This window comes from Vigna radiata, chromosome 10 (genome assembly GCF_000741045.1).
Source record: "Vigna radiata var. radiata cultivar VC1973A chromosome 10, Vradiata_ver6, whole genome shotgun sequence".
In the NCBI taxonomy this organism is placed as follows: Eukaryota; Viridiplantae; Streptophyta; class Magnoliopsida; order Fabales; family Fabaceae; genus Vigna; species Vigna radiata.
The window spans coordinates 11,866,542-11,885,964 of record NC_028360.1 but is presented as its reverse complement, the minus strand read 5'-3'; the positions used below and the strand labels follow the sequence as shown (position 1 = coordinate 11,885,964).

General features: G+C 33.8%; 3 protein-coding genes across 12 annotated transcripts; 2 read left to right on the top strand and 1 right to left on the bottom strand.

The window, feature by feature from the left end:
- Positions 1 to 767: 767 nt before the first annotated feature.
- Positions 768 to 6,418, bottom strand: LOC106774583 (receptor-like cytosolic serine/threonine-protein kinase RBK2). Of its 7 annotated transcripts, none has more exons than XM_022787308.1 (10): positions 5,171 to 6,417; positions 4,935 to 5,081; positions 4,294 to 4,375; positions 3,811 to 4,155; positions 2,905 to 3,156; positions 2,492 to 2,649; positions 1,861 to 1,940; positions 1,624 to 1,759; positions 1,385 to 1,534; positions 768 to 1,231 (listed from the first exon to the last, which is right to left on the bottom strand). In XM_022787308.1, exons 3-10 carry the CDS (start codon positions 4,337 to 4,339, stop codon positions 1,139 to 1,141), a joined length of 1,260 nt encoding a protein of 419 aa, XP_022643029.1. In that variant the 5' UTR covers positions 4,340 to 4,375; positions 4,935 to 5,081; positions 5,171 to 6,417; the 3' UTR covers positions 768 to 1,138. The 7 variants fall into 7 exon arrangements, with proteins under 7 accessions (XP_022643029.1, XP_014517105.1, XP_014517106.1 ...); XM_014661619.2 differs by having other exon boundaries at positions 5,575 to 6,416; XM_014661620.2 differs by having other exon boundaries at positions 4,935 to 5,046; positions 5,575 to 6,416.
- A 77-nt stretch (positions 6,419 to 6,495) lies between these two features.
- LOC106775655 (sugar transporter ERD6-like 5) lies at positions 6,496 to 11,616 on the top strand. 4 transcript variants are annotated; one of them, XM_014662797.2, is made up of 18 exons: positions 6,496 to 6,941; positions 7,457 to 7,519; positions 7,613 to 7,702; positions 7,782 to 7,841; positions 8,793 to 8,858; positions 8,938 to 9,003; positions 9,133 to 9,208; positions 9,293 to 9,357; positions 9,515 to 9,607; positions 9,740 to 9,820; positions 9,905 to 9,989; positions 10,103 to 10,146; positions 10,270 to 10,332; positions 10,413 to 10,472; positions 10,554 to 10,607; positions 10,905 to 10,964; positions 11,053 to 11,167; positions 11,251 to 11,616. In XM_014662797.2, the coding sequence occupies exons 1-18, from the start codon at positions 6,714 to 6,716 to the stop codon at positions 11,382 to 11,384; spliced, it is 1,503 nt and encodes a 500-aa protein (XP_014518283.1). In that variant the 5' UTR covers positions 6,496 to 6,713; the 3' UTR covers positions 11,385 to 11,616. The 4 variants fall into 4 exon arrangements, 3 of the variants coding, with proteins under 3 accessions (XP_014518283.1, XP_022643018.1, XP_022643019.1); XM_022787297.1 differs by lacking the exons at positions 10,103 to 10,146; positions 10,270 to 10,332; positions 10,413 to 10,472; ... (2 more) ...; positions 11,053 to 11,167; positions 11,251 to 11,616 and having other exon boundaries at positions 9,515 to 9,566; XR_002669987.1 differs by lacking the exons at positions 9,905 to 9,989; positions 10,103 to 10,146; positions 10,270 to 10,332; ... (3 more) ...; positions 11,053 to 11,167; positions 11,251 to 11,616 and having other exon boundaries at positions 9,454 to 9,607.
- Positions 11,617 to 13,575: 1,959 nt separating this feature from the next.
- LOC106774830 (glucose and ribitol dehydrogenase-like) lies at positions 13,576 to 15,097 on the top strand. Its single transcript, XM_014661860.2, has 4 exons — positions 13,576 to 13,777; positions 13,856 to 14,232; positions 14,362 to 14,723; positions 14,839 to 15,097. The coding sequence occupies exons 1-4, from the start codon at positions 13,595 to 13,597 to the stop codon at positions 14,859 to 14,861; spliced, it is 945 nt and encodes a 314-aa protein (XP_014517346.2). The 5' UTR covers positions 13,576 to 13,594; the 3' UTR covers positions 14,862 to 15,097.
- The last annotated feature ends 4,326 nt before the right edge of the window (positions 15,098 to 19,423 follow it).

Here is a 19,423-nt window from a genome sequence, read left to right as displayed (position 1 = left end):
AAAATTTATAAAATATTTTTTTTAAAACATTCGTAGTTTGAAAAAGGATATTCAACAAGTATTTGCAAGTTAAAAAAATTCACGAATTTTTTTTATGCAAATATCTAACAGATAGTGAATCAGATAATGGATATAGTTTTATCCAACAAGTTAGATTAGAAATAGACACTATCTATATCCGACCCGATCTGTTATCATTTCTAAACATGACTTTTAAATATACAAAATAATTGAAAATGTTATTTAAAATACTTTCAAGTGAAAAACAAGTTTTGGAGTTAGAACAAGATCATTTGAACTAAGAATTATGGCGATTTAATTATTCTGGAATTAACATGTACATAATTACAAGAAATGAATAAAACATTATGTGAAATTTTTTAAAAGGTAAGAAAGAATTCAGATGTTTAACAAAGATAGCATTAAAAAACTTGAGTGTGATGTTTGAATTTTGAAATAAAATTGTATGAGATATGAGATACTTCTGTTGATATATTTGAACATTTTATATTTATGAGTACAGTCATTGAGACCAAAATTGTACGAGATATGGAAAAATCAGATTATTTAACAGATTTTCCCATAATATTTTGATAACATACATGTCATTTTTTCACTAATTCATTATTTATTTGTTATTATCTTAACGTAATCTAAACCAATAAAAAAATATTCTAAACTCAATAAATGACATGTATATTATGTTAAAATTTTGTTAAAAAAAATCTAAAGTTAACATATTGTCCTAAATTGGATGCAAAGAGAATGGACAAAAATAATTCTACATTTAAGGATGATTTCTCATAATAGTCAATTTTCATAATAATAACAAAGAACTGAATGTAAGTTCTTATATCCCTCCTTTCTTCCTATAAGTAAAAAAGTTCAATAGTGTATTTGAGTCCAAATTTTTTGCCAGAATTTTAGGATGATCCATCTGCTGAGTTTTCAAAATACACTTGATGATATATATCAAAAAAGTTTTTAATATATTTTAGAACATCAAAATCAATATTTTGAAGACTCAGCAGAGAATACAAATCCGACAGAGTAACACAATCAACAATCAAATGTTTTTAATATGATGTCCTTAGTTCTCAAGAATCCAAGGCAACCTTATTATGCCAACTGACAAAACTTAGATAGCTCCTTGAGTTGTATTCTTGTGCATCTTGTTACTCCTCTCAGTATGTTCCATGACATAGTCATCACCTCTTAGCAGTATTGCAATCTGCATCAAACAGAGAAAATATGATCAATCTTCTCTTAAACCAAAGCTAACTGATATATATATATATATATATATATATATATATAGTCACAGTTACAGTGACCAATTATCACTAAGATTACAGTACTGCAACTTTCTTGGTTGCATACTTACCTGACTCATGCTGGGGCGTAAGATAGGAAACTGCTCAACACACAGAGATGCAGTCAAAACTACACGTTCCATTTGTTCCCAGTCATAATCATCACCCAGAGAAGGATCAACAAGGTCCTTGATATTATTAGCTTCCAATAAAGGCTTTGCCTGTAACACAAGAAATCACAATGTGCTGAGGCCTCTGAGCTTGTAAACTTAGATAATATATGACAGCCAAAATTGGGAGAATGACTTACCCATAGCATAATACTTTCTTTCAAATGATCCAAAGCACGACGCCCTGTTATAATCTCCAAAAGTAAGACCCCAAAGGAATAAATATCAGTTTTTTCGTTTACTATGCCATGCATCACATACTCAGGAGCAAAATACCTGTCAATTGAATGACGAGGGGGAAGTGTTAAGTCATGAGAATGATAGTTAATTCTCAAAATATAGGTTTAGAAGTTTAATGTATGTATGTATTTGCTTACCCAACTGTGCCTTCAAATTTTGGTACAATATGATGAGTGCAGGATTCTGGTAGCCATTTTGAGAGCCCAAAATCACAAATCTGGAGAAATTCTCAGTTAGTCAGAGTGATAGATCAGATGAAATATAAGCCTCGAACTTGTACACTAGTAGAGTACTGGTAGAGGATCCAGAAGCAAAGGTGTGCTTCTGCTGCTGCTTCTAATTATTTCACCAGCAGAATATGTAATAGCATGGCATGAAAGAGAACAATTAGGCTGTGATGGCTTAATTTACATAATGATCTCTTGGCAAAGGTTGAAGATTTTCAGAGAATATGCTTTATTTTCAAAATTCTAAACTGGAGGTAGATGCTAAGGATCATAAAGTATAGCTAGTTTGATTTTTCTCTGTGAGAGGATTGTCCACAGACCAAAGCATTGCCATCCAATGTGTCATGCATTAGTTGCACACATTTCTAGCTAAACCAAAGGAAGTATCATTATATATTACTTTTAAGCAGGGAATGATCCTAGTGATAACTACTCATGTGTATCAGAAAATGAGAAAAAATGCAGAAGAATGTCCCAAGTTTCACCAGCAAAGGTTAACAATGCCTTCTTTTATTAATTCTTTATAATCACTGATAAATACCTGCGGCTCAAAATTCTCAGTGAGCAGAATGTTATCTGATTTAAGATCTCTATGAATGATTCGCCTTTGACAAATCTCATGAAGATAGAAGAGGCCATCTGCTATCCCCAAAATGATTTTATACCTTTTGCTCCAATCTAAGGTATTTTTATTAGGACCTGAATGTTTCATGAAAAGTAAAAAGTAATCAGTAAGTACATTCAAACAGAAAACTTTTTGAAGCAAGATCTTGAATTTGACTCTTCTGAATAAAAAAAAAAAGTGTTTGTACAGAGAGATTTCATTAAAGATGGCTCATCATACTCTCCAACAGATATATCCCATTGACAAATACTTTACACTTGTAATGTGGTAAAAAAAGAAGAAAGCTTTCACATGGGAAAACAGTACAATTATTAGAATCAAGTACACACCATGAAGAAGAGATCCTAAATTTCCCAGAGGAGATAATTGAAACACAAGGTACATTCCCCCTTCAACTCCAAATCCAATAAGCATGGCAGTATTGGGGTGGTCAACATGAGAAAGAATTCCTAGCTCAGATAGAAGAACTGATATCCTGTCTTCTGTAGTCCCTCTACTCAGTTGCTTAACTGCTATTAGTTGCCCATTTTGCAGTCTGCCCTTGTAAACATAAGCATAACCACCTCTTCCAATTATATTCTCTATAAGTAAAAGGAAGAACAAAAACTACATGGTCAAATTGATGCAGTTTTCATCAAGCAATAACATAGTCCCTAATAGCAACTACACAACAAATATTTATACAACTTATGTTACAGTAAACTCATTTTTATCAAACTTATGTTCACAACATACTTTTTATACAGACTAGTGTCAGCAAACTTTAATCCAAATATACACAATCCTATAACACAAACCATGTATAGGTAAACAACTTATTTCCTAATGGATTTGCCTTTAGTTTTTCTCTGCCTCCAGCAATTGGGTTACCCAGTGTGAGTAGGCTTCTATTAGTCTTCTTTGTACATTCCTAAACCACCTAAAAGGAGTTCTATCATCTTTCTGCAATAGGTGTTATCCTAACTTTTTTGTCTAGTGTATCCATTGAAGCAACATTATAATAGACTCACGTCAATTTGGAAGCATAAAACACTTGTTTCTGCATTATAGTCATAATTTTGACATGAATTTATTTGTAGATATATGAGACATTAAACCAAACAAAAGCTGTAATTTTCGAGATATAATTCTATCTAGTTTGGTATGTCCTGTTACCTCGTCCTAATGTAACTACATTATTACTAGCTAAACTACTAGAAAAACAATTGGTCTGAAAACAAGGTTAAACTACAAACCTTTGCTAAAATTGTTGGTTGCATTTCTCAGGTCAGAAAGACTGAAATTCACCAAAGTTCTGGAACTGTGTGGATTACATCGAATAGTGTTTTTTCCAATGCTTTTGCTTTTAGGCTTTGTTATTTTTGACAAACAACTTGGAGGAAAAGATGGTAGGTGCTCAATTGATCTCATTCTGCACGGTCTGAGTAACTTCCTGCGGTGAAGCTCAGTCGTTGAGCTTGGATTACCACCAGCTAATTCAGGTGGTTGATGAGATTTCTCAGTGTCACTAATGCATTCGTCCAAGAGTTCTCTTAGAGTTACCACACTTTTCTGCTCCTCCAAAACGATTTCTCCTGAGTCTGCAAGAGAAAAATAAAAATCAACATTTTCATCACAGGGAAAGGTTGGTGGAAGAGAAACTAAACAATACTAAAAGGAAACACAGTATATTAAAATCACAAAGCATTGTGCAGAAGCAGGGTTAGAAAACACAATGCCTCGTATTTTATGCTTGTCATCAGAAGCATGACCAATTGGAACCATCTTTAATCTGTTTGCAGAACTTTTTCTTTACTATTCCTGCACTACATGAGTAATCACAGACATTAGAAAAACCTTACAGTTTTTTTCTTTTGGTGTGACATGATTACATGATTCCTCTGTCGAGGAATCAAAGAAGCAGATTACGAAAGAAACAAAAGTTACAAACAACTAAAAAAAGCACAAAAGTTGGGAACAGAAATTCGGTCACTGTTAATTATTTGACAAGGAACCATTAAAACATCAGACACTGGCTTTAATAATTAATAAATAATAGCAAAAATAATAAAAACAAAGCCATGGAAGATGAACTACCCAAGAACATGAACTAGGTCCCAAAACTTAAACACATTAGAATTTTAAACACAAATGACCATTATCATACACGATCTGTCACCTTTTCAGAATTTGGTAGAAATCTAACACAATTCCAATAAGAATCATCCTTTGTTATTTACAGGATTTTACGAATTTCTCCGTAAAATTCGTAAAATAATTTTACGAAAGTAGAAAGATATATGGGGAATTTCTGGGATAATCACGTATATATTTGGGGAAGTAGAAAGATAATCACGTAAGCAGAAAAAAAACGACATACCCAGATGATAAAACGCAGGCATAAGTTAAACAACAGTGTCTCTGGTCACCGGCATTGGCGACGGCATTGGCGATTAAAGGTGACAGAAGCAGAGAACATGGTATTTGATGCCCTGAGAAAGTTCGTCTTTATAGAAATCCTTTTACTCTATAATCAGCCACAGAATGTTGTGCAATTACAAATTTTAAGTGACATAGAAACCAGAAACAAATCGAGAAACAAGTGTGGTTCATTACATAGTTCACATATCTTTGTTTCTCTCATGTAACAACAGTGTCAACCTGTGGTGAAGCCATTGCAACTAGTTATGCTGGGAGGCTTAACCCCACTCAGATGAGAACGTTTCTTAAAAAGATTCTCAAAAGCTGTGGGGTTGCTTTCAAACAAATATATTTACCAATTAATTAATGTTATTTTGTCCTGTTCTTTAAGTAAATTTGTAATAATGATTTTAGCACAGTAAAAGTAGTTTCCTTTTAACTTACTATATTATTTTTATTTTTTTTATGCAAACTTGTAACACCTAAATCTTTCAAAATTTTGTCTCAATCCATTAAACTATGGCTTCTCAACCCAGAAAACACAGAAAATGGTAGAAGCAGAATCAAATGCATTTCCAGAATCAACAAACCCAAATCACCTGTGTCAAACTGAATGAACGGACCCAAATCACAAATCCCATGCCCATAGGTTTAAAGCTTATCTTTTGAAACAACTCATATCCCTCATCTTCCACCATCACCCAAATCAACCACCACCGAAAGAAAATCAAACAACAAATCAAAGCAAAACGCCTCACCATCACAACCTGAGAATTCTGAACACCCTTTCCTTCATCTCCAGAAGTTCAACCCAAACATAAACCCATTTTTTCCCCAACCCAATGCTTAACAGAAAACATTCACTACACCAATCAGAAAATCAATTTTTCACACCCCAAGACTCACGCCCAGCACAATACAGTACAAACAAGATGGTGATTGTCGGCGGCGGATGTGGATTCCGACTTCGCATAACAGAGGAAGAGGAGTTTTCTCGCCGGCATTGGAGTGGCGACCCTTTCTGGCGTCAACGTCTTAAGACGAGGAACAGGGAGAACCTCGCGGGAAGAGGAGAAGGAAGAGGGACCTTGGTGCGGTGGCCGGCAGAGATTGTGGTGGCGATTTGCGCCACTATGCAAAGCCTTGGACGATGGCTCGCGACGGCTTGGGCGCTTCCAACTCGCGCGACGAGCGGCGGAAGAGGGGAACTCTCACCTCGTTCGGCGACGACTCCGGCAACGAACGTCAGCGCCGGCGACGCCTTGCACCACAACTCGCGGTGGCTGGTTGGGTGGAGGCCAGTTGCAGTGGAGGATCAGTGAGAGGCGATGGGAGGCAAACTCTCCCTTGCGTTTCTGGTTGAGAAATTAAATATTTTTTTTAACCCTGCCACTGCCAGCACATTTGTTATTATAGTTAGAAAAAAAGGATTAATTTTTACAATTTTTAAAAACCAAATCCTAATTAAGCACGTGACAGAATAGCATTTTTTTTTTTAAATTTAAAATTGAACCCGCAAGAATCTCGTGCACACATAAAAATGAAAAAAAAAAAACAGAAAAGATTTGCCTATGTGTTTGTTTGGCCAACGTAGACTGCGAAGTGCGACGCTGTCCAACACACGGTGTTCGTTCATATCCAATTCGACATCGTTTCATTCTCATCATCACGTCGTCTTGGTCAACGCCATTCATCACCAACCTCTCTCTCTCTGGTGTAACCCTTTTAAACCCTCTGAATGAACCTCTCTCATATTTCCTCTGCTTCTCATAGAACGCAAAATATGGACAACAAAACCACCGAACCAAGCGATTATACAAGCCCTCTTCTCCCTACAAGTTATGGTGCCCACGATGTTGGCGTTGACTTTCTGGAAAAGAGGCACACTGGAGCTTCTTCCGTTCCAACTACTCTTATACTCACCACCCTCGTTGCTGTTTTTGGTTCCTACGTTTTTGGCTCTGCTGTGAGTTACTGTTTTTGTATTTACCTTAGAAATCTTACGCTGTTATCCAGTTAAAAAAAGTTGTCTTTTTTAAGATGGTTGAATTTTATGATGGCTATCATAGAGTTGTGGTATGAAGGATTTTTTTTTGTTGCTTGATAGGGTAAAATGGCTCGTTTAATTTAATAATGAATGTCTTAAGTTGTGGTATGAATGATGATTTTTTATTGCTTGATAATGTGAAAATGGTTGGTTGAATTTTATAATGGCTATCTTAATTTGTGGTAAATGGTGGTTTTTTATTGTTTGATAATGTTAAAATGGTTGGTTGGATTTTTGCATTGACTATGTTAAGTTGTAGTGTGAGTGATGATTTTTTATTGGTTGATAACGTAAAAATGGTTGATTGAATTTTACAATGACTATTACGGTATGAATAATGATTTTTCATTGGCTGATAATGTTAAAATTGGGTGGGAATGAAACTCTAACTCAAAGTTACTACAGTCAGATGAATTACCTTGTTAACTTTGCAGATTGGGTACTCATCACCAACTCAATCTGGAATCATGCGTGATCTCAACCTCGGAGTGGCCCAGGTTTGAACCTTTGTTTTTCTAACATTTGTTGCACATTGTTGTTGCTGGCTATCATTTGATTGACTGCTTCTATCAACGGCCAAACCTATGCAGTACTCAATTTTTGGTTCGATATTGACTATTGGAGCTATGATTGGTGCTGTTGTTAGTGGTAGAATAGCAGATTATGCAGGTCGTCGAGTTGTAAGTCAAAGCATTGCTGCTTAATTCTGGTTTCAGTGTTGTTGTTTTCACCTTAGTTATCCTGTGTTTTACTGAGCAGGCCATGGGGTTCTCCCAGATTTTCTGCATCTTGGGATGGTTTGCCATAACATTCTCAAAGGTTTCTCATTAATTTCTTCCTCTTTATTTTCAATTTATTAACTTGTACTGTCACTAATAGTTGAATATGTCTGAAAACCACAATTTTGTGATGATGGTAACCTTTCTTGAAAGGAAAAATAGGTAGCTACATTTTAAGGTAGGGGAAAAAGACATTCATGGAAAGAATTTATTGTAACCATTGGAAGTCCCACATCAACAGTAGATAATGCCAATTACATAACTTCATCTTACGAGTTGGTTTTATAAGGTTGAGTTAGATTTAAAATTCCTTTCTTAACAAGTTTAGAGTATATAAGTGGATGTAAACTTTATTTTACAAACTGATTTTATGAGGTTGAGTTAAACTTAAAGTCCACTTATTAACATGATATGAGAGCCATGTGTAAGAGTTTATCGTAGCAAAATTTATTATTTGTTGAGTTTATTGTTCCACCTGTTATTAGATTACCTATTAATGTCTAGTTCCACGCTTGAAATGTATATATGTCTCAATATGAGAGGGGTGTTGGAAGTCTCACATCAACTAGAGATAACAACAATTGTCAATTACAGTATATAGGTGATTGTAGACCTCACCTTATAAGCCAGATTTGCAAGGTTGAGTTAAGTTTAAAGTTCACTTTTTAACTGCAATTATTGAGTACTTGAAATACATGACCTGGTAGGCTTAAATACCATTTGATATGAAGAAATACAGACTAGCACTAAAAGAAAAATGTTAGCATATTTGTGGCCATAAAAAGTTATTTAAACCTGCTCTGGCATTAACATTGAGGCTTATTTGAAACTTAAGTTGCTGTTTTCATAAACAGAATGAATTAGATAGATAGAGTAAGGACTACAGACTTGATAGATTGAACCACTATGATTTTATTATCTGAATTTGCTCATCCCATGGGTTTTCCACAAGTTCAGTTGTTGATATCTAACATTTGATGCATGTTTGAAGATTGCTTGGTGGCTTTATGTTGGAAGACTGTTGATAGGATGTGGGATTGGCCTTCTATCTTACGTGGTAACTGCTATGACTGTATAATTTGTTATGAAATTCAATGACTCAAAGAAATACATATATAGTTTACTTTGAATATTAGGTACCTGTTTATGTAGCAGAAATAACACCCAAGAATCTTCGAGGGGCATTCACTGGAGTTCATCAGGTAAAGCAACACTGTAATGATCCAATCTTTTAACATAATTTTACTCTTACTGCATGTACCATACAACTTATGTTTTACTATTTCACGTACAGGATTATTTTAAACTCCTATTTGGTCTTATTTTGGCAGTTAATGATTTCTTGTGGGATGTCATTAACTTATCTTATTGGAGCATATGCCAATTGGAGGATCTTGGCTCTAATAGGTAATATTTTTCTTTCTGGTGTTCTTTTCACAATCCAAACAAAAAGGGCTCCATGTAACTCTCATGTTTATTCATCTGTCTCAGGAATTATTCCGTGCCTTGTGCAGCTTCTCTGTCTGCCCTTCATTCCCGATTCTCCCAGGTGGCTGGTGAGTTTTTCACAGCTTTTGTAATTTTATTGCTTGGGTTGTTCATGTTGGTCACTGCTCTCACATCGAAGTGATTTTTTCCTTCACTTATATCAGATGGTTGGAGTCAATACATTTCATTCCACACAAACATATCACAAATTGCAATCTTTTGCAGGCCAAGGTCGGTCGGTTAAAAGAGAGTGATTCTGCTCTACAGCACCTCAGGGGTAAGAATGCTGATGTTTATCAAGAGGCCACTGAAATTAGAGTATGTAACTAGTTTTTTGTTCTTACATTGTTACACTATAGTTACTATCTTTATTGGATGCAAAAGAGAAATAGAAAAGGAAGAATCCTAGGAATTTAATCTATCATTTTTGTATTGTACCTTTATTTGAAGGACTATACCGAAGCCTTTCAGAAGCAAACAGAAGCTAGCATCATTGGCCTATTCCGAATGCAGTATTTGAAGTCACTTATCGTGAGCATTCTAAATTATCTCTATTCGTATATGGCCAATATTAGCCTTATGTGGGGCTCTTATGTTTTATAGTTACTTTGTTAGGTAGGAGTTGGCTTGATGATACTACAACAGTTTGGAGGGATTAATGGCATTGTTTTCTATGCAAACTCTATATTTATATCTGCTGGTATGTGCAGCTCCTTTTCTATGCTCCATTATATGGCAAGTAAGAGAAAATGAATGAGAATACTAGACTTATGAAAAGATTCACACAAAAGCAAAAACTCTTATCCATGACAGGGTTTTCAGAAAGTATTGGAACAGTAGCAATGGTCGCCGTTAAGGTTCTTAATTCTCTTCTTCCGATTGCATAATTTCTGTGTGCTTTAATCCTGCATAATAATAAGATGCATTCTTTGACGAGTTCATTCTTGTTTTTCACACTACTCCATCTTTTATGTTTGTAGATTCCAATGACAACTTTAGGGGTACTTCTAATGGATAAATCTGGAAGAAGACCACTTCTGCTGGTAAAAGAGTTTGAACTATTATTCCTGCATTTTTACTCTGTGCTTTAAATTCTGAATCTGAAATTTTGATTCTCACGTAGGTGTCTGCAGTGGGAACATGCTTAGGATGCTTTCTGGCAGCCTTGTCATTTGTCTTGCAGGTTCTTTTAACTACACAATCTGATCCAGTAAGTTGGTTTTCTCAAAGAATTTCTAAGAATAATTAGGATTATCTGATGCAGGACTTGCATAAATGGAAGGAAGTTAGCCCCATTATAGCCCTAGTGGGTGTACTGGTAATGTTCTTCCCCTTATATGCCTATATAGGGATCTTCAACTATGCTGTGCAATCTCATAAATTTAACTGAAATGAATGGATTGTGATCACTACTATATTGCATAACTCTATTGGGGATCTCACATAGACTGAAAATAAAACAAATTTACATTATATAAGTAGATGTAAATCTTATAAGTCGATATTATATGATTGAGTTAGGTTTAATGTCCACTTTTTAATATGGTTTTATACTTAGTATATAAGTGAGTGTAAATTTCATCTTACAAGTGTATTAATTATTCTTAATGGCCAGGTATATGTGGGATCCTACTCTATAGGCATGGGAGCAATTCCGTGGGTTATAATGTCTGAGGTAGTTACTGTTTACTATACCTGAACTTGGGAAACAATCAAACATAAAAAATCATCAGCATGATGAATGGTTATATTTGATTTTGCAGATATTTCCCATCAACGTGAAGGGCTCTGCTGGAAGCCTTGTGACTTTGGTTAGCTGGTTGTGTTCTTGGATTATATCATATGCTTTTAACTTCCTCATGAATTGGAGTTCAGCAGGTTGGTTCGAATTCAATCTTCTTCTGGAGAGCAAAAACAAAAAAGCTGAGAAATATTCATATTTTGATGTTATGTTTGGCCAGGAACTTTCTTCATGTTCTCTACCATATGTGGTTTGACTGTGTTGTTCGTAGCAAAACTCGTACCAGAGACCAAGGGACGAACACTAGAAGAAATTCAAGCTTCTATGAGTTCATACACTTCTGCAAAGAAATGAATTCCATTCATGATAAACCAGTAAAAACTTTCCAAATGCAAACTGGTTTACTGAATGAAGAAAATTGCATTCATGAAGCATCACTATAATTTTAGTGATTGTATGTATACTTCAATATTTTTTATTTGATATTTTTTTGAGACTGTCATATGTAGAGTTGAATATTTGATTTTCATATATATGTTGTAGCCATTTGACATGTTTCACTTCGTCAATGAAATTGCAGAAATCTCTTCATTTTTTCATGTCCTATGTTTTTACAAATTACATTTTTTTCAAACTTTCTTCTTATCATATTATCTACACCACATGTTTCTGTCATTTATTTTATTTTAAAGAAAAAAATCTATGTAAAGTGTATACTATATACTAAAAAAATATGTGAATCCTTTACTCGATATTATGTTGTCATCATTCATTGTACTACTATACTAGTATTTAAGATGACATAATTATTTATTGTAGATAAAAAGTTACCATATTTATAATTATGAAAATATTAAATATTCCTAAAATTTGATAATTGGCCTTTGAAATATAAAAGTCACATCAAAGTGTATATTTACTGACTTCTCTAATTGATTATCGCGATAAGTAAAATTAAAATTCATATTAATTAATGGCCTTAGTTAATATACTTATGTCTATTTTTTTTTTAAAAAAAAGTAATGTACATATCTTTGGATGACAAATAATTAATATGGTATTATCGCAAAGCTCTCATAACCTTATTTTGTATGCATAATCCAAAGTTAACTTACCATGAGTTATACATATGACAAAAACTTTTTAAAAAAAAAAGTTTGTAACATTGCCGCAACTTACAGCACTTTCTAGGAAAATTTGATGTTTAACTATGAAATATTTATGGATTAGGTTATCCGAAAAGGACATACGTTGATATGAATAGTCAAATAATTTTTTTAAGTTATTTTTCAATTGTATAATATCATATTTATATAGTTTTTATATCTTTTTTAGTTTGGTGTATGTTTGATTTGTCCACGTGTCCTTTCTACTTGAAATCTGTGAAGAGCTGTAAAGTGACTTTTATACGTAGTCTTTTGAAAATATTATTTCATATTTTTTTAAGAACAACATTCCAAATAAAAAAGCTTGAAGGATTGTAAAAAAATGTCCTAAAATATGAGAAACATTAAAAAAAACAGAGATTAGTTATTTATTCCTCATTTGTAACATTACAGACGTGAAGGAAACATAATATATACATATATGTAAAGGATTTAACTATTATTTAACTAAACATAATATCTTCACCCAACTTAATCTGATTCAATAAAAGCATAGTATTATCTTTCAGTACATCCAACACTTTTACATCTTTTAAGATTAGAGATAAAAATTAATTTCAATATATATATTTTTAAAATTTTCAAAATGTTTCCTAAGAACAACGTCGTAACATAAGATTCTAAAGCAGTGAATATCTTAAATACAATTATTTTAAATTTTACGACGTGTGTTAAATTCTTATATATGGAAAAACCAACTAAATTTACGAGAGTTGTTGGATTTAAGAATCAATTTTTATATATTTCTATTTAAAATCAAGTTCTGCAGTTGTGCGTAAATGAAACTAAAATAAAATTTTGAGAATAACTTCATAGCAATTAATTCCAAAAAACAGTTTAAGAAAATAACTTAGTGTTAAGATATAAATAAAATCTCATAAGAAATAAACATAAATTTATATACATAAATATTATAAAAAGTATTTTAGAATGATATAAAAAACAAATCTATAAAACTCAAAGCATAATTTAAAACAGACAATATCAATATCTTATCGAGTAGCTGAATCAATAATACACATACTTATAATACACACCACCACCAAATTAGCTTAATCTTGGAGTTTCACATTTTACTGAGCTTTTTCTAAACCCATGATTCAGCATGAATGCATATATCCGCTTTTTTTTACGTGTTACCTTCTTCCTACTACAAGTAATAAGAATAACATTTTAAAAAATGTCAAATTGAGAAAACTTTCAGAATAGAAAACCTAAACAAGGAAAACCAAAACAACTAAAAGAAAACCATGACGAATGAAACCATTTCCCACAATAAATGTCTCGCCACGTGTCAGACTTAGAACAGAACATGTGTGTATCATTTCATCACACGACACCAACACATGCACATGCAACACAACCTTAACATTATCTTTGTTCACTACGTCCTTATAAATGAGGATCTCCAAATCCATGTCTACTCAAAACGCAGTTCCCAAAAGCCCGTTTGAGAGAATGGCTTCCGGTGAAAGCAGATTTCCCCCTCAGAAGCAAGACACACAGCCTGGCAAAGAGTATCTGATGAATCCACCACCCCAATATAGCAGTCCAGATTACAAACCATCAAATAAACTTCAAGTATATATGCATGCAGTGATTGACCTGAGAGTAATTTTTTTATCTGCTTCTGTGCTTAATCGGTTTATATATTTTCAGGGGAAGGTGGCTGTAGTAACTGGAGGTGACTCCGGAATCGGAAGAGCGGTGTGTAACTTGTTTTCATTGGAGGGTGCTACTGTTATCTTCACGTATGTGAAGGGACAGGAAGACATAGATGCCAGAGACACACTTGAAATCATCAGAAAAGCTAAGAGTGCCGATGCCAAAGATCCAATGGCTATAGCTGTTGATTTGGGTTATGAACAGAATTGCAAGAGTGTGATCGATCAAGTCGTTAATGCTTATGGCAGCATTGATGTTTTGGTGAACAACGCAGCTGTGCAGTTCCAGAGTGATTCCTTGGACGAAATTGATGATAAAAGACTGGACATGGTTTTCCGAACTAATATCTTTTCCTACTTCTTCATGACTAAGTAAGACAAGAGCCTAATTTAACCTTACACAGAACTTTTGTAAAATCTTTGCATCTCCTTATATACTCTAACTACATAAGATGTGATCTAAAAGTTTAACACTAGTGGCTTCTGAAAATGAATACACAGATATGCTCTGAAGCACATGAAGGAAGGAAGTAGCATTATCAACACAACATCAGTGGTTGCATATCAAGGATACGCAACACTAGTGGATTATGCATCCACTAAAGGTGCCATTGTAGGGTTCACAAGATCACTTGCACTTCAGCTTGTGAGCAAGGGAATTCGCGTGAATGGCGTTGCTCCTGGACCTATCTGGACTCCCTTACCGGTAGCAAGTTTTACAGTAGAACAAATTGTGGTGTTCGGTTCTGATGTCACACCGATGAAAAGAGCTGGACAACCTATTGAGGTTGCTCCTTCTTATGTGTTTCTTGCCAGCAACCAGTGTTCCTCTTACATAACAGGCCAAGTCCTCCACCCCAATGGTCATGCATCTCTCTATTCTCATACTTACAAAATTTGTATATTTAATTTCACAATAAAATCATGAACAGCTTTTCATTTTTTGTGTTTTCTAACTCTTCGTTTTCATCTTTTCAGGTGGAACCATTGTGAATACATAATTGTTGGATTGAAGAGTAATAAAGATACTCAGTTTATATTGGTTTATGTAAAATATGTCTTTTCTGTTTGTTTGTTTATATTCATAAATTATGTTACGTGTGTAAAGTAACATTGTATCGATGTGTATGAATAAATGTTTATGGAGGAACATTCTGGTTGAAAAGCAAACAATGGTATTTGTTTTTTGCCAATGTGATAAATATACCAAAGTTTATATATAAATGATGGTTTTTTTAAGCAGGTTCTTAAATCAATCAAGTTTATTGAATATTTGTTAGATTCTTCCAATAAATATTCTGAACAGAATAATCAACCATACATTATATATAAGACATTTGACATTTAATTAATGAGATTCACCGGTTTTTTTTTTCAATATTAAATTCATTACAATGTTATTAACAAAAATTTACCTTTTGTTAGAGATCAAAAACGAGATTAATTAGGCCAAATAATAATATATTATTAAAGATAAATCTAATCTTAATAAGTTAAACTTAAAAACGTACTATATTAATATCATATCAGAGTTGTAATAAAATCTATTTTTGTTATGTTTTAAATCTATGGTACACTTTAGTAGAAAAATATCTTTATATGACGAATCTATTATGACATATAAATATTATATATCTTGATAGATTGATGAATGATAGTATTATAATAAACATTATAAAAGTCATTTATAATGATAAATTTATAAATAAGTTTAAAATTTATTGTGATTATTAAGTTAATATCTGTAATATATATATATATATATATATATATATATATTATAATACTTTGACTAATGGAAAATTTTAGAATGTATTATGACTATTTTGGAAAATCTATCATAATATGTTCCTAAATCTAATTTTCCATCTAGCCTCTCCAATTTTAGTCCCGAGGATTTATTCAAGTTCATTTTGCCTCTCCAATTTCAAAGCTCTAATTTCTCTTCTCTTTATAGTCACTCTGCATCATCTCTCTTCAATTTCTTCCCTAATTTCTCATCCCTTCGATCTCTTCCCTAATTTCTCATCCCTTCGATCGAAGAGGGGAAGCTAGGGGGGATAGCGAAATCACGCAACGGTGGTGGCTCGTGGTTGTTTCCGGTGGTGGAATTCATGATTTGGGCGAAATGGATAGCAGTGGTGGAGCGAACTTGACGGAGATTGAGCCACGACGATAATGTGACACGCATCAACACGATTTCAGGATTAGAGTTACGGCGACCATTGCGGATCAAAGAAGGAGGCGTTGCGTTGACACTGTCTACACCTACAACGACTCCAGGCGCTACCGACGGTGAGCCTCGTTGGATCGAACTGTGACGACGCCTCTACTACTCCTGGTGAGTGTTGTAGAATTTGAAGAAGATGGAAGAAACCCTATGAGAGAGGAGAATGGCATTGACGACAGTGAAAACCTATTCGAAGGCTTCGGGGAGTGGCTCGGCCTCCTTCGCGAGAAAGGAGAAATCACGAAAGCCTCTCAGTTCGCCGATCTGGAACAGCTTCTCACCCATGGTGAGCATACATTCGACTTTGTCTTCAATTGTATCTCTCTTTGAAATGCTTGTGTCTCTTCGAATTTAAACAATTTATTCTGAAAGACTTATGCTCCTGCATATCCTAGCCTACAAGTATTGGGGAAAAATCTCCTTATTGGAGCAAACATTGCTTCTGCTCCATCTTAGCCTAACAGCGATAGAGTGGTGGTGACGGAGCGGTTGAGTGGTGGCCACGAAGCGACGACACTATTTCAAGGTGGTTGGAGAATAGTGAAAGCAAAGAGATTTGAGCGAGCGAGAAAAAGAGGAACAGTGAGAAGGGTACCGTGAAAGCAAAGAGATTTCTGAGGTCATAAAATGTTATACTACCTCGGTTCCAGATTTACCTGAAGTAATAGAGGCTTTCTGCCTCAGTTTCAAGCATACCCGATGCCTAAAGTGTCAGAAATTTTGGAAGCATATTCCCGTTATATGTCTCGGTTGGCGCCTAACCGATGCTGGAAAGCTTTTCTGCCTCGGTTCTATTGATACCTGAGGCAGTACACCTTATTCAAAAATTATGTCAACTTCTATCACGTGATTGCAGTGTGCGCTGGTTCCACTTTATGCCTCGATTTCTGATTTAACCGAGGCAGTAGGCGTTTTACGCTTCGGTTCTTTATGAACGAGGTATATAAGTTACCTAAAACTAAAAAATGTCACTGCACTTTTATACGCTTCAGTTTTAATAAAATCGAAACGTATATAACGTGTTAAAAAGCTTCTTTTTTTACTAGTGGATAGAACTAAGATCACATGCATTAGAAAACATGGAAAACAGAAAAAATATAAGAAATTAACTTGGTCTTTTGCAAGAATTAATAGAATAGGAATAAAGATCTTGTCATAATAATCACTTAGACATTTTCTAATCTTCAAATAGATGATTCAATTGTTATAACACTAAAGAAATGATAGATATTATTAGAAAATAAGTTTTAAAAAAATATGTGTTGTAAATAATAAGATTCATTAACAAAAGATTTATTTATATAAAATAATTCATCATTTAAACTTATTATTCTATTTTTAGACTCTCACTAGAATAATAAGAAGAAGAAAAAAAAACTTTATCAAGTAGATAATTAGCAGCTTTCTAAGACACGAAGCAACATTCAGAACTTTCAAAAACAATAATGTCTTTATGTAAACTTCAATTATGTTCGAGAAACCTTGTGAAAACATCTAGCATACAATACAAATTCAAATGTCATACAAATGAAATCAATCGGAAAAGAAAACTGGAAAATAATTAATACAGCATTAATGTAAAAAGGCAGTCAGCTATATATGATAATCATTGCCTATAACTTGTGGTTAATAACCTGATTTTGAGTTATCTTACCACGGTGTCTTTATTTACACTCTTGTATTATCTTTATACCACGATCTCTAGTATTTGTTGTATGACTTTTCACTCTACACTATATCCTCTTTTTTTAGGTGAAATCAGTATGTTAGATAAATTCTAACATATTTTTCCCTTTTTTTCAAGTGGAATCATTATATGGAACATTAATACTCATTAAATGAGATTATAGTATATGTGATACATGCTTTATTTGACTCTTATCCATGTGAATTATGTTTTGAAGAAAAAGTAACATAGTAACAACCGATTATGAATGAATACTTGCCTAAAATAAGATTATAATAGAAAAGGAAGTATAAGTGTTTCTTTTAAATGATGAAAAACTAAATTAAATATTTTTTAAATGTGATTATTGTGTTAGATATCTCAGCTAAATAAGAGATAAGTTAATTTATAATATATATATATATATATATATATATATATATATATATATATATATATATATATATAAGGTTAAAAGCTCTTTTTGGTCCCAATTTTGGTTCAGAAAATTCGTTGTGGTCCCTGAGTTGAATTTGTATTCAATTTCGTCCCAAAGAACGAATTTAATGTTCAATTTGGTCCTTTTCAGTAACTCCGTTAAAATTGTTAACGACAACGTGTCCACATATGCAACTGCTAAGTGAGATGTCAGTTTTTTGCTGACTGGGAATCCTTTCTAGCCGTTACAATTAGGACTTTTTAAACTAAATTTTTAATTAATCTGGTAATAAAATTAAAGTTAGGTATTTGGGAGGGAAATTGTGAAACTTGCGAGATTGAGAAGTGGTTGAATTTGGGAAGAAGAACTTCTGCAACTTGAGAAGAACAAGTTTGGCCTTCGACACCAGTAACTTGCTTTTGTAATCGGAAGCAACCATCATTGGGAAATCATATCTGCGAAATCAGGTTTGATTTCTTGTTCGTTCCTTTTGTAGCATATTAATTTCTAGGTTTTGTTGTTGAAGACTGTAAAACCCCAAATTTTTTCGTTTCAGTGTTTGATTTTGGAAAAGTTACAATTTTGTAACAATGTTTGAAATTTATATAGGGCATTGTTGTGTAACGTATGATAAGTGATTTTGATAATGTGGTCACATGTTAACAGTAGCGTTTGTATAGTGGTCACATGCCCATAACAGTTACTTTTGTAAGGTTGCTTTTGAGATGTCTGAGGAGAGGTTTAATGTTGTGGTCCACCATGGTGGGACCCTAGTATGCCAATGTCCTATTAAATATGTTGGTGGGGAAAAGACATATTGGAGTGTGGACCCTGACAGATGGAGTTATTTCGAAGCAGTAGATGCTGTTAAAGAATTGGGGTATATGAATGTGAGAGACATATTTTATTGCATCGATAATATGCTACTTAAGTTGGAGGATGATAAAAGTGCAATGAACATGGTAGGCATTGCCAAACGATTAGGGGAAGTTAAGCTGTATGTGGTTCACGGTGTGGATGATGAACCAGAGTTGGTTGATATAGAACCAAGTGAACAACAACAAGACCAGGTTCTTTTGTTGTGTCAAGGAAGTTTAGGTAGGGAGGGGTTGAATGATGACGTCCATAATGAGGAGGAGGACATGGATGATGAACAGAAGGAGGTTCATGTGGAGGAAGAAGTTGACGTTGAAGAAGTACATTTGGAGGAGGAGGACATGGATGATGA